This window comes from Eurypyga helias, unplaced genomic scaffold (assembly GCF_000690775.1).
Source record: "Eurypyga helias isolate BGI_N326 unplaced genomic scaffold, ASM69077v1 scaffold35807, whole genome shotgun sequence".
NCBI classification, from domain to species: Eukaryota; Metazoa; Chordata; class Aves; order Eurypygiformes; family Eurypygidae; genus Eurypyga; species Eurypyga helias.
In genome coordinates, this window is record NW_010264276.1 from 2,411 (window position 1) to 15,782 (window position 13,372).

The following is a 13,372-nucleotide window of genomic DNA, read 5'->3' on the forward strand; positions in this document are numbered from 1 at the left end:
AGGGCACTGAGCAGTCTCTGACAAAACGGGGCAGCTGCACACAGATGAGGGAAGAGCGATAGTCACGACAGACATTTGGTCTGTTTCAAGCTGTAACATCAGGTTTTTTCATGCTGGACATTATTCCACGTGGAACTTGCAGCAGCACAGCTACCAGTTCTGTGCTGTTTGGAGAACACTTGCTCCTCTCCCACTTCCTAAGGTAACGAAAGCTGATTTCCAAGCTAAAGTCCATTACAAAAGGCAATCTCTCTATCGTGAAAAAGACCTTAACACCATGAAAGAAACTGGCAGCTCAAGCAAAGGGGTGAGGCTAGAAGTATGCAAAGTTTCCAAAATTCGTTCTTACACTGGAGCCAGCCTCCTAGGTACAGCTCACATCCCAGTCTCCTCCCTGCTGTCAACCACTGGTTGTCATCCAGTTCAGGACTGGGAAGTACACAAGGAGGAAATAACCGACCCTTCTCAGAAAGAAGTCTGTGTACCGTCTATCTACATCTAACTCAGAATAACAGGGCACCTTCCAAAGCCAGTGCCCTCCCGAAGCGGAGAGTATGGTTTGCTAAGGAACGATGGGCTGAAACACCACCCACCTGCCCCCTGCACCCACAGAACCACCTGCAGGGACTCTGTGCTTGAGCCTGACGGGCTGCAGGCAGGCGTCAGAGAGGCAGACGGCACAGAACCCACGCCACTCGGGAGCCGCTGTTCAGCAAGGCCTGTGTGATCCAGGGAGATAGGAACCTTTCAGCCACCCTGCTCTGTACGCACCTGTATGCTATTGCTTCCTGCAGGAGATGCATCCGATCCCAGTATGTTTCTGGTTCGAAGCCTGAAACAAACACAAAGGTAACAATTACCTAGGAAAGCCACTTTATTTCCTTCTTTTCCAAGACTTCAGCTTTCATCAGAAGACTTCTGCACTTTGGTCTTTCTAGTCACTTCTTTCAGTCACGCTTTCTCCTGTCAGCTGTCCCCTGAATGCCATCTTATTAGAGATGCGTCTGGTACACTCCAGTAGCAGATTCATCCCTGTATTTAGCTTTGGTGTCTCTTGAGATGAAGAAGAGAATCACACTGGGGTGTGTAGGAGGGGGCAAGGAAGGAGTGTGGGCTGCTTTCTATCACTGGAGTGCTCTGAAAATAGTTCAAAGTCAGTGGGGCTGCAGTAACCCCAGAGCATTTGGATTTGTCACTAACTGTTTTACATTTACACCTGGACACCGAGTCAAGGGTTAATGAAAATAAAGAAAACGATCCTCTTCATTATGTTAAAACAGAGCCTTTTGCTAACAGTCCCTTCTCACAATGGAATTTTGCCTCTCTCTGCATGGGGACAGAGTTCCCTGATCTTTGAGCTTCCACCTGAGACTTCCCACAACAGCACCACTCAACAGGGCAAGGTCACATTGCAGAGAAGGAGATTGCAGTTTCTAGCTCTTAATCTCACGTGCAAACATTCTTACCGTGAATGTAACCATGGCAACAAAAAAAAGAGGATGGCAGTCGTGAAGGCCTAATCTCACCGAGGGGGAGAATAAACAAATGCAGGACCCCAGTGCAGAGCAGCTGTGGGCAGGGTCTACCAGCAAAACGGGCTCTGGCAGCGTAACATCACGTCAAACAAACCACTTGATGCAGGCTCCGTCATGGTACGCAACGTTACCCCAAGGGGTATAACCGAGAACAGGGCTTACCATCAAACAGATGCTCACTGCCCTCCTTCAACAAGCAGCTAACGTTGAGCGGGATGAACAACTGAGCTCGAAGTGGGTCTCCGTACAAGTAACTGGGCAAAGCAAACGGGCCTTCCAACACCGGAACTAGCAAAAAACCACAGGACGTGGCTTTCCGATGCCAACCCTGGACCTGAGAAAAGAGCCAAACAATGAATCACGCGACATGTGTCAGCCTGAAGAAGGGCACTTCTGTGCACAGGAGCAACTCATTCCCTGAGAATAGATCAGACGCGCTCCATTCTCCCCGGGCTCAGCCTGCTCTGCACGGCAAGCACGCCAGCGTCCTTGTAAGCAAAGCAGTACAAGCACAAGACACCAGGCTTTCCTTTTTTAAGTGCCACATCAATCAGAAAGCACTTTAAAATAGGACAGTTTTCAGGAACTGATTCAGCCTCCTTATCATCAGTGGCTAAACCCTGCTGCTTTACTGGAACAGTGCGATAGATTTTGAACGGAAGCAAAGCCAATCACCTACTGCTATTTGGCTGGGTGGGGTAAAACCCCACGTTAAATAATTTGAGTTTTACAGAAGCTACATAAGGGAAAACAGAAAAAAACAAAAATCTAAAAATTAAAGAAAAAAAGACACAGATTGCTTGCCTTTTCAATGCAGAATGTTTTCAGCAAGGTTGATGGGGGGATTTTTAAAGCTCAAAGCATTGCTGCACAGGAAGGACACACTGCCTGGAGAAGCCGTGTCCTGAAAGCCATTCCGCCGAGAGTCAGAGTTTTCAGGTTTGGGGAGAGAAGGAATGCAATGTGAAACAGATTCCTTTCCAAAGACCCAGCTCAGGGCTTAAGGTTTGCCAAAGGGGGACTTACACATCACCTTGACCTGTACCGGTCTCTGCATGCTGTGCATGAAACCCCCGGAAGGCAGACACCATCCTGCAGGCAGAATGACTGCAGACAGCATGACAAATGATGGCCAGATGCAGCAATGCTAATGACCATTAGTAAAAATTACTTATGGAAATAAGGGCAGGTCCAAGCCACTGTCTCCCCCTCCGTACTCCCCACCCACTGCACATGACAACATCCCCAGCAGTACGCGGGATACAGAGGCCAGACGGGCCAGAACACAGGGACTCTTACCATCTCGAAAAGAACAGCTGCAGTCACTGCCATCCAGTGCAACTTGATTTCAAAGGCAGCATTCAGGGAGAAATTGCCGTGGTAGTAACAACTGCACCACTCCAGACGGTCGGTGCGGTTATTCACATCCACATCAAGGGTCACTGTCCGTTGCTCAGGCACTGTGGCAGCTACACAGCCAAGGAACAGGGTGTGTTTAAAACATGCATTAAAGAGGGTGGGAGACAGGATGAAGAGAACAGAAGAAACAAGACGAGCTACTTGAGACGAACTTGTCCTCCCGTTCCTCTCCAAATATTCTGGGGCTAGCAGAAGAGTCCCAGAATGCTGCTCAACCAGATCATAGAAGACAAAAAACCCTCAAGTATTACTCGTATCAGGGATTTGTGCCACAGAATTGCCTCCCCAGGCAGTCCAAAACCACTCCAGCTGCAATAAAGAGACTGAACCAAGAGTCAAGCAGCTAATCAAAAAGCGGCTGGGGCCATAATTAAGTATGGCTAGACAGCAGCAGCTCCTTCATGCCCAAGACTTTCCAAATGGGTTTTAGTATTTTCTGTATGCCCCCCCGAAATCATAACAGGGTGCTGTAACACAGGGCAGAAGCATTCCAGGACTTTCCACCACTAAAGGAGATTAGAAAATAAACTTCTTGTTTCTTTAAGCCCGTATCAATATCCCACCTTCCCGCGTTGCTAAAACTGCACATCCAACACTTTGTGTAAAAGCATGAAAAGTGAGCCAAGACTCAGGCAGCAGCATTAGGATCACTGCAATACTTCCCCTGCTTTGCAGTAAGTGCTGGGATGGTGCCCAAGATCCCGCTCCCTCTGTGCCCTACACCCCAGCATCCTGGTGAAAGAAAATCTCAGATAATCAGGGAAGAGAGGAAGAGAAGCACAGGAAGTGGGAGTGACCTGGCTGGTGTCATCCTGCAAGGCCAAGGACAGAACCCAGACCTCCTGACTTCGAGACCAAAGTCCTGCTGAGAACCACACTGTCACTTTTGACTGTTCTGTAGGCAAATACATGATTTAACATTCCTGTATTGTTAAAAACACACAAAACAAAGGGCAGTGATACTACAATTGAAAAAACTGCCCTTTTTTTGCATGCATGAGGGATGGATATTGTTTTTTCTTGCTTAAGCAGAGGAAGATGTGCACCCTTTTATATAGTCGGCTTTTAAATGATCTTATAATTTAATGGCTGAATGGCATTAAAAAAAAGATGGTTGCAGTTCTTCCTCAAGGTAGATGGAAAGTTCCCACCTTTTATTTCTACTGCAAGTCAGCTGCAGCCAGTTTTCAAGGTTGTAAGAAAATCTTTTTATCACTATTACTGCAGCTTAAGATCAGGAAAAACACCCCAATGAAAATGGAAGAATATCGCCCAGTTTTGTTTTGTAAATGCAGATTTGTCTTTGCAGAATGTATCATCTGCAATTTCTGAGGGGGCTGGTACTGTCAGACAGGCCAACATCTAGTGATTTGCTTGTTCTTGCTCCTTCTCAGCGGAGCATCACCATCCCTGCAACGCCTGGGGTTAGAAGGCGACAGTGCCAGATCTGTAACCACGTAGGAACCCCAGTGCCAGTTCTGTAACCAAGTGTGTTGGAAAACAACCCCCCAGAAGCCATAAAGCGAAAGCAGCTCGGTCAGGTGGATGTCGGTCATTAGCTGAGAGGTCAGTGAGAACACCACAGTCCAGCGTGCCCCAGCTCACACACTGTGAAGAATGAGCTCCCTGCTCCCTCAGCCGGTTCCTTGTTCCAGGTAATGCAGACTCCCCGTTAGGGCTGGAGCTTCTCTCTCCACCTTGCCTGCGGCTGTAATTCGCAGGCAAAGCAACAGGAACACAGCCCAGCTAGGTGAGCTAATCAAAGGGACCTTAAAAACTGATGAGAAATAGCCTTAGAAGCTTCAGATTAAAACCAGCTTAATTTTCATAAAATAAACTCTGGCTTCCCCAGATCTGAGTTTAAGAGGACTCACCTGCTTCCCAATTGTCTCGCAGCACTGAGTATTTAACTAACGATTTACTGAGTAAGTTGGAGAGGAGCAGGCAGGTTATTCTCCAGCCACAGACTACGCTACATACGTGACTACAATTGCTAGTGCATGCACTGCTGGAAATCAAAAGGGACAAGATTAGGGGTCACAGATCAGACTTCCCTGGCAGGGGAACGGGACAATCACTGGGCAAAGTGGCAGGGGAACTGGGAGGGGTAGAGATTTTAGAGATACATGGAGCTTGTTCCAGAGCTCCCAATGGTTGCATGCAATTTTATGTCACAGCCTGACATTTAGGGAAGGTGGGGAGGGGAAGAAATATAAACCACAACCAATTCAGAGCCAAGAGAGGAACAAATGAAGTCACGTGGACCAGAGGTCATCTGGGTTTAGTAAAGCTCCTTGCCTCAGATGAACTGGTAAGGTGTATTTTTTTGGAGTACTGTTTAGGAGAGGGACAGCACAGAAACATCAATTAAACCAGTCACTTTGCAAGAAGAAAGTTCCACATTGGAATTTTCTCCAAGAAACTATTACTCCTGGAATAACCAGACTGCATGTGAGCAATCCAGAGGCATTTTTCATTCACCCAAGGACTGCAAATCAGTTTAAGAGCAGAATCGACACAATTCCAACTGAAGTGAAAAAGAAGGGCTACGCAGGTGTGTAAGCACATCACACGTGAGGGAATACGCTTTTCCCAGGCTGGAAAAGGGGAGAGGGGCCCCAAAGCGCCCTTCCTCCTTTGCCCATTTCCCCAGGTTCAAGCTTACTGAGACTCAGTCTCCTCACCTCACAAAGGAGGACAGAGAGAACTGAAGGGGTTTTCTTGGGCTAAACAGCGAGTAAGAGCTCAAAGCAGGAGCAGGATCTGGCCCAAGTGCCTCCAGCCTGCACAGCACTTCACGCCAGCCTACACTCAGACTCCAGCTCTGGCCAATCGCTGAGCCGACGAGGCTGTGTACTAGCCAAGGCAACAGATTCCTTGTGACAGGGAAAAACATCCTGCATATGTTGGCTTCAGGGAATTAACTGTTAGTTCAGACTCCCCGTTCCTTAATGCTTTCCCGTTTCTGATGCTGTTCCTCTTCAAACATGGCTTTCAGAAATAGACATGGACTACTGTAACTTCAGGTTTAAGAGATACTACCAGTAGTAAATCCTCTCTCCTCAGAACGTCAAAGATACAAAACAGGAGAACAGCAGATTTTCCTTTCTATCATGATTTGGTATTGCCATTAAAAGACGCATCTAAATAAATCTGAAGTTGCAGTTTCATAGCAGTGATTTCTCTCGTAATTTTAAACAGAGGAAGAGGAACAAAAGCAAGTGACTCAGGCTGGCCTGGAAAGGCAACTAAAAGCTGACAAAGCAACAGAGTCAGTCATGCAGCCGGTATGTTTCACGGGCTGTTAGCGGCAGTCACACATTACAGAACCCCAGATAGGATAACGGTGTCTTGCCCAGCAGCAAGATATTCCCTGTGCAAACCCGACTGCTTCCACGCTGCAGGGTTCATCTGTAGCTGGGCTTCCCAGGCTCCAGTGTAAGGAGTCTGGCTATACACCATTCATTAGCCAATAAGCCTCCAGCACATCACGGAAAACCTCTCCAACACATGTGGACCTCACTGTGGCTCCTGCAAGGAGACAAAGTCAGTATTTTCCCCTGAATTCTAGAGGATGACACTGGGGGTGACACATTAAGGAACATTCAAGAAAACCTCTTTACTGTATTCCAGTGTGCAGAAGCAAAACTTGCCTGCTCAGCCAGTGAAACACACCTCCAGCACACGCAAACACGTCCACGCGCAAGGCACAGGTAAGGCCAGCATGAAATTTGCAGCTTTACTGCTGGTCCACGTGAGATCATACCCTTGGCTGGCTGCTCTTCCCCTTTCAAACCAGCCCCTTGAACTTCCCCAGCTGTCACCTGTGCTGTGCATCTACCTAATAGTGCAGCTGCCTGGCTCCGTCCGCCGAAACTGCGGCTAAAGGAACTGTGCCTACTTGCATAGGAGGCTGGGCGGCTGGGCAGCCAGGGCAGGAAAAACGCGGGGATTTCCGAGTGCAGGAGCTCTTCTGCCACAAACGCCACCTCAAACCATTTCCTCTGGAAGGCGGAGAAGTCATCCGTCGGAGCTGTGTGCCACAGAGCAGGCTGCTGCATGCCCACTGAACAAAAAGCAAGGGGAAGGACAGATCGCAGTTAGAAACAAGTGTTCAAGGCCAAGAAAGAGACGTAGCTCTTCCTGAAAAAGGGGAAAAAAGGGTGATATTGCCTGCAATTCATTTTTTTCTTTTTAAACCAAAAAGGCTGAGTTCCCCTGACTCTTTAGGGCAGTGCTTTTGGTTGCTGCCACAGTGCACTTCTGCTGCAGCACCCGTAAGAACCAAGCACAGCTAGCCACTATGCAAAGGGATAATGAGGAGAGTCTTGTAATAACACAGTGCTGACCTCGCTCTGGTTCTTTGTCCACGACAATCTTGTAAAAATAAAAGCCATAAATGAAGGTTCGTAAAGCTTCTCCAGACGCGTGGACTATAAGCTGCTCTTCCAGCATTTTCTGAACAAAGAAAACAGAGCCATCAGGACAAAAAAGGACGAGTTGCCCCGCTCGTTACATAAAAAGGTTGCTAGAGAACATTAGGAAATGATTTTCTTTTTCTTGACATCTTTTTGTCCAGATTACGTGCCTAAGGAGACATCAGCAATATTAGCTCCTGACACTCCGTACATGTAGCAGGTCCTTATCTCCCTGAGAAGTTGCGTCTGAGCGTTCCGCAGATACCTGCCTTTCCCTCTTACCCGGTTCTGGTTTTGTAGAGGGATGTGTAGGAAGGCAAGAGCTTGGAAACGTTCTAGGTCCGCTGTTAACTCATATGGGAAGAGCGAACTCCGAAACACTTCCAACCTTCTGCCCCGACACAGTTCAATAGGAAACTCAAGAACAGCAGCAGTGTATCTTGCATGAAGTGTGTATCCTTCAGCACCCACAAAAGGGCTGGTTTTATTACAACTTCATCAGCTAATTAGCGGCAGAAAAACTAAAACTAAACTGAACCCGAATCACACTGCACTGCCTCGTAATTCCAACACAATGGTAACTAGCACCTAACTGGGGGTTACACACAGAACTGTCATCACATCTGTAAGTGGAACAGATAACACGTATTGCTACCGAAAAATACGTTGCTGTTTTGGAATAGGGATTCCAAAAAATGTCACAATCCTCTCACACTCTGTTGAGCAGTTTTCCATACCTATCAATAAGAGGATTTTAACAAGAATCAGAAATCACTGCTATGCTTTCCTCTACAGCTCTACTTCCTTCAGAGAGGGAGGTCTTTCTGGCCCTCCACCGACCCCGACAGTTCTTACCTGCATTATGTCAATCGCCATGGCTTGGGTTTGCACACCCTCCACGTTATTCACCAGCCAGTGTACAACTTCGGCACTGATGAAACAGTACGGAGAGAGGCCCTTCTGTTCCGAGAGCAGCTGGATCCCTGTGCTGAAGCACAGCAAGTCACACATGTTAACACGGACGCACCGACAGTTCTCTGAAGTTGAAAAGAGAAAAGTCGCTGCTGGGAAGAAAAGAGGGGGATAAAGATACAGGACAAGAAACGCACAATGCCCCCAGAGCGACACATCATTAGCTTCTGATAACAAGAGCAAGAGGTGACACTGGCAGCGCTTTAGTGGCTCACTGAGAATTCCTGCTTTGACAAGATTCTGGGATTCTAATAACTGAAGTCTCTGCAGCAATACCCGTAGCTCAATTTCTACAAAATCCCTTGTTGCAGAGATCGGAACTGAAAAACAGAAGCAGCTTAAAACTCTTCCACAGCTGGATGGGGCTCTCCTTTGAGTGACTCCATGCCTCATGTCCTCTTACAAAACACTTAGACAGATGTTAAGCACATTTGTATTAAAAACTTACGTGGGGTGCTTCATGGCTTCGAGAATCTCTATCAGGGTGGAGGAGGAAGTCAGCGTGCTTGCTGAACACTGCTGAGAGCTGGGAAGTAAACAGAAGCATGTTCAAAAACCAAGGAAGTTGCCAGATTGGTTCAAATAAGTACATTTAAGAAAAATGCTCTCCCCTCTCTTCCCTTCCAACCATGCCTTTGCCACATTTAATTCTTTTTTCATCTCAGGAAGGACAACCAAAAGCATCAGACCTGTGTACAGGTCATTGTCACACTGACCCAGCGCACACGTGATTACCCACAGCCGTGCTCAGAAGCAATGGAGAGCAAACATTTTGAAGGTGGCTTTATTTTTCTACTGTAATATACAACCGCAGGAAACAGGTGCTAATATAGTTTATTTTTAACGTTGCTTCCTCCCCGGTGTCTCTCCTCCAGGTTAGAACGTCTTGGATTTCACCAACCTGCTCGATCCAACGAGACCTGCAGGGCTCCCTTTGCTAAAGCAGACAGAAGACAGATGTCACCTCAGAGCCTGCTTTTCTGCTAACGGATTTCAGAAAGGGAATTTCTTCATTTTGTAAGGAATGAAGCTCTTTTTGTGGGTGGGGAGATCAGGCCTCGTGATCATTTAATTCGGGAAAACTGGGTTGCAAGGCTTATTTTACTAGCACTCTTTCTGCACGCGGAAACGCTGCAGTACGCTCTTGTGATAAGTGCCTTCTAGCACTGAGAGACACAGCACATCTTGTTCTCAGGTTCCCTTCAAGTGCCCATTCTCCGACAGCAGAAAGGGGACTGCAGCACAGCCCGGCCGCGCTTCTCTCACCCGCCCTCCGCAGCACCGGCTGGGGTACATCCTGGCTCTGCAGCATTCTGGGCGCTTCCCAGGGCCTGCGTGTTGCCCCTGTCAGGTAACTGCCCTGCGTTTATCAGTGCGTTGCCATCCGAGGTTGCGGGAACTGACTGATCTATCGAGACCTGCGAGGAGTAAGCACAGCAACACCTTTCTGAAATTTATGATGCAATCCCTTACCCATTTTCTCCCCTTCCCGCATCATCTACAACTCAGTGCAGGTTAGTTAACAACAAGCCATACTGTAAGGCAAGCACAAGCACAGGCAGAAAGGATAAGTAGGTTCTTACTTTTGTCATCGCTACAGAGCTACTGACAAACATGAAATTCAGACCCTGTAAAGGTGAGGATCACCAATCCAGCAACAACTGTGTCAGGGGAACTACTGCCAAACCAGCAACGCCAGTCCCAACCTGACATTTTCAGCCTGAGTGAATAATGTGATTATAAGCACGCAATGGACAGCACAGGAAACTTAATCACTGTGAAAAAGTAGTAAGCAGTTGCAAAAAAAAAAACAACCTAACTCTCAAAAATATGCAAATATATCACACAGAATTCAAGTTTCGTAATGCACAAAATCAGCTCATCTTCCTTCCTTTCTTAGGGTAGTATCAGGAGGCTGGTTGGCACCCACCCACACCTACGTCGCCAAGACAACAGGAACACTTTCCTCCCGCGGGAACACTTGCACTATTCCAACGGTAGACTGAATAGTTCACAAAATTAACATAAAATCATTTCAGAAGGAACATGAATGCTGAAAGATTCAGCAAAGTACAGGCTGTAATTGCCATCTGTCATTAACACGTATGGCTTAGTAAAGGCAGATTATATAAAAGCTAGAGAGGTGGGGGAGAGGAACACGAAGAGCAGAGTAACTCAGCAGCTCAAGGTGGTGTAAATATGAGGGCTGATCTGCCATGATGAATCCCCAGCACACGCACAGCTAAAAATCCCAAAGCTGGTAGTTTGACTGAGGTCTGACAGCCAGAGCAGGGTCCTTGATTTATGCCACTCCTCACATCCCAAGGATCTCTCCCTCCACAAGGGCAGATGTCCCTTTTTGGACAGATAAAAAGTCAGCGTGGAATCTACAGTCCCCGCAGCCAGCTAAATCCACTCTCCCTCCTCAGAGCTCACTTCAACCCGCAGCATTTCCTACGGACACACTGCGTTACTGCTAACTCCCAACTGGTGTGAAGCGTAGACACAACTTCACTCACCATGACTCTTTTAAACCCAGACGACACCAATATTTTCAGCTCCCAGTTCTTTAAGAAGGCGAGGACACAGTGTGACCTGGATGTCCCCAGAGTCACCTGTCGGTCACATACCACAGAAGAAATTCAGCTGTGAATGAGCTCAGTAAGCTGTTGCCATTTTGTTAAGCAAGGCAAGATGGAAATGGAGTACTTAGTGAAACACAAAAGGAGAAGCTTCAGCAGTGGACAAGACAGCACGGCAAAGGACAGTAAGGCAGGGCACGTGGACATCCAAAGCGCATGACAAACACTGGGTGGTGGAAGGAAATAGTCACATCCACCACCACCACCGGCCACTTTGTCCTGCTAACACTGCCCATCTCCCTCTCAGCGTGCAGATCTGGAAACTAACCCACGTTCCCCTCGTGGCAAGCTCAGGACAACAAAAGCTCTCCATCACCTCAGTCCGAAAGCCAGAGATGACAAGACCCCGTTCAAAACTAACCTGCGAGCAGAAGGTTGAAGCTGTGCGTGGGCTGCGGACAAAATCCATAAAGAAGGCCCCATCCTGAAGGCATCAGAGGAAGTAGGCCCAGTAATGGCAACAGCAACAGGAACAAGGAGTTGAAGAAAAGCAAATACAAGGTTGTGCAAGTATGAAATGACCAGAGAGAAAGTATGAGGAGAAAGGAAATCTCAAACAGACCCAGAACGTCAGGTGCAGCAGAATGCAGAGCATCAGGATTTATTCACACACACCCCCTTACTTTCTCTCTCTGTACAAGACATTGCTCTTCCTTAGCACAGATTCTTTTCCAAAGTTTTGAAAGCCACACTGATCAAAAGCCAATGGAAACTACAGCCTTCCCTCCATACTTCCCAGGAGAAAGGTGTGAGCTCGAAGGCATGTGGGCTTCCATCCCAAATGCAAAGCCAAACAGTGATACAGAAACCTGTAGAGCTGCACATGTAATGACAAATATCCAAAGAACAACAGCTTTTTGTTCTAGTCTGTCAGTCATTCAAATGATAAGGAGGGAGAGGCAAAGAAGCTCTTTACAGGAAGCACACTCTTCCTCTCAAATGCAGGTCTGGTGTGGTGCAGAGGAAAGGGCAGAAAAATCCATCACAAAGATCCTTCCAACACTGTGTTTAATACTTCCCATAAAATCAAACAGACGCTGCCGGTGCTATGGTCCCCACCTACTTGTAACCCCTGGATGAATTTATCCCCAGCTGCTGTTCAAAGATGTGTCAAGATTCTCTTATCACATAAGGCAACGCAGTGGAACTCAACCAGATTTTCATTCCTTATTTGCAAGTTCTTTGTTCTGTTCCCTAGGCAAAATATTTTGTCTAGCCTGCACACCCCGGTATGTAGGTATAAAACATGGTCTGGAATCAAAGCCAGGGCTACAGGACTGGCAGTTCAGAAGCAGAGCCAAGCACCGGTATCCGGAAGGGCCAAGACTTCCCAAACGGGTTGTGCATCAAGCTAACCCTCCGTGTTAAATCCATACTGTGTTGCCCAGTAACGGGCTGGTCAGTCCTACCCTGAAACAGAGTAAAGGTGGAGCCAGTGGCTCAGTTTTGGTCTGGAGTAACTCCAGCGCTGCAGAGCATCCTAGAAGAGCACTCGCTCCCCCGGCTGCTAACAGAGCGCGCAGCTGCGACAGTCAGTCAGTGCTCGGGCTGCGGGGCTCCGGACCGCTGACATACAGCCACGCTGGCGAGCCCGAAAGGGGTGGCTGTCCTGGAAGCAGGAGGCACGCACTTGCTGATGCTGCCAGCTGAGCACAGCATTGCCCGACAAGGCCACCCGTCCCCCAGCACCTTTCCAACAAGCGTGAGCGATCGATTTGGCAATCCCAACCGCTCCTCTCCCAGTCCCTGCGTGTAAATATTTACTGGGGTGGTTACTGCTGTAGTGTGAAGGGCTTTCAAATGATAAAGCATTCTTCCAGGCTCCCCAGCCAGCCCTCCAGAGAGGCTTCTGAATACAGTTACTTTTAAAATTACAAAGAACGGGTTTGCTGGTAGCGCAAGCTCTGCTACTTTGTTTCCAGCACTTGCTAAGGAAGTGGATTTTGCCTTTTTTCCCTCTGCTGCTCAGAACAGCAGGACACAACATTCTTCTGCCCTATGTCCTACGTGGGATCGTCACCAGCTTTACCAGTAGCAAGAGATATTTACAGTTTTTGTATTTAAAGAAGGAACTCTGAGGAAGCTCATTTTCCAGAATGGTAGAAGAGGAGAATGCAAAGCCTGAGTTATCATCTGGAAGTTTGCAAACATGCCTCCAGTCAGTTCCTGCACCTCCTTTTTCCAAGCTTAGCATGCTCCTGAACCTCACCTGTGTTTTGGAAACACTCTCAATAGATATCTATTACTAGGATGACTATTAGCAATATCCAGGTCTCCAGAATAACACAACACTTGTCAAAACACTAAATGATAAGAGAAAAATACTCAAAGAAACGGTTAAGTTGAAAGTGGGGAATCTGAGAACTTCTTATTTACAATACTTTAA

General features: G+C 47.5%; 1 protein-coding gene across 1 annotated transcript in view; it reads right to left on the reverse strand.

Annotated features, from left to right (window-relative positions):
* LOC104513102 (DEP domain-containing protein 5-like) overlaps positions 1–13,372 on the reverse strand; it is a gene marked incomplete at its 5' end in the record, with an annotated part of 21,255 nt that overhangs the window by 1,658 nt on the left and 6,225 nt on the right. Inside the window, 9 exons of the mRNA XM_010156338.1 lie at positions 772–832; positions 1,698–1,869; positions 2,835–3,004; positions 6,796–7,020; positions 7,304–7,412; positions 8,228–8,360; positions 8,793–8,870; positions 9,611–9,762; positions 11,348–11,410. Of these exons, the coding sequence (XP_010154640.1) occupies positions 772–832; positions 1,698–1,869; positions 2,835–3,004; positions 6,796–7,020; positions 7,304–7,412; positions 8,228–8,360; positions 8,793–8,870; positions 9,611–9,762; positions 11,348–11,410 (1,163 nt within the window). The remainder of the gene's footprint in view (positions 1–771; positions 833–1,697; positions 1,870–2,834; positions 3,005–6,795; positions 7,021–7,303; positions 7,413–8,227; positions 8,361–8,792; positions 8,871–9,610; positions 9,763–11,347; positions 11,411–13,372) is intronic.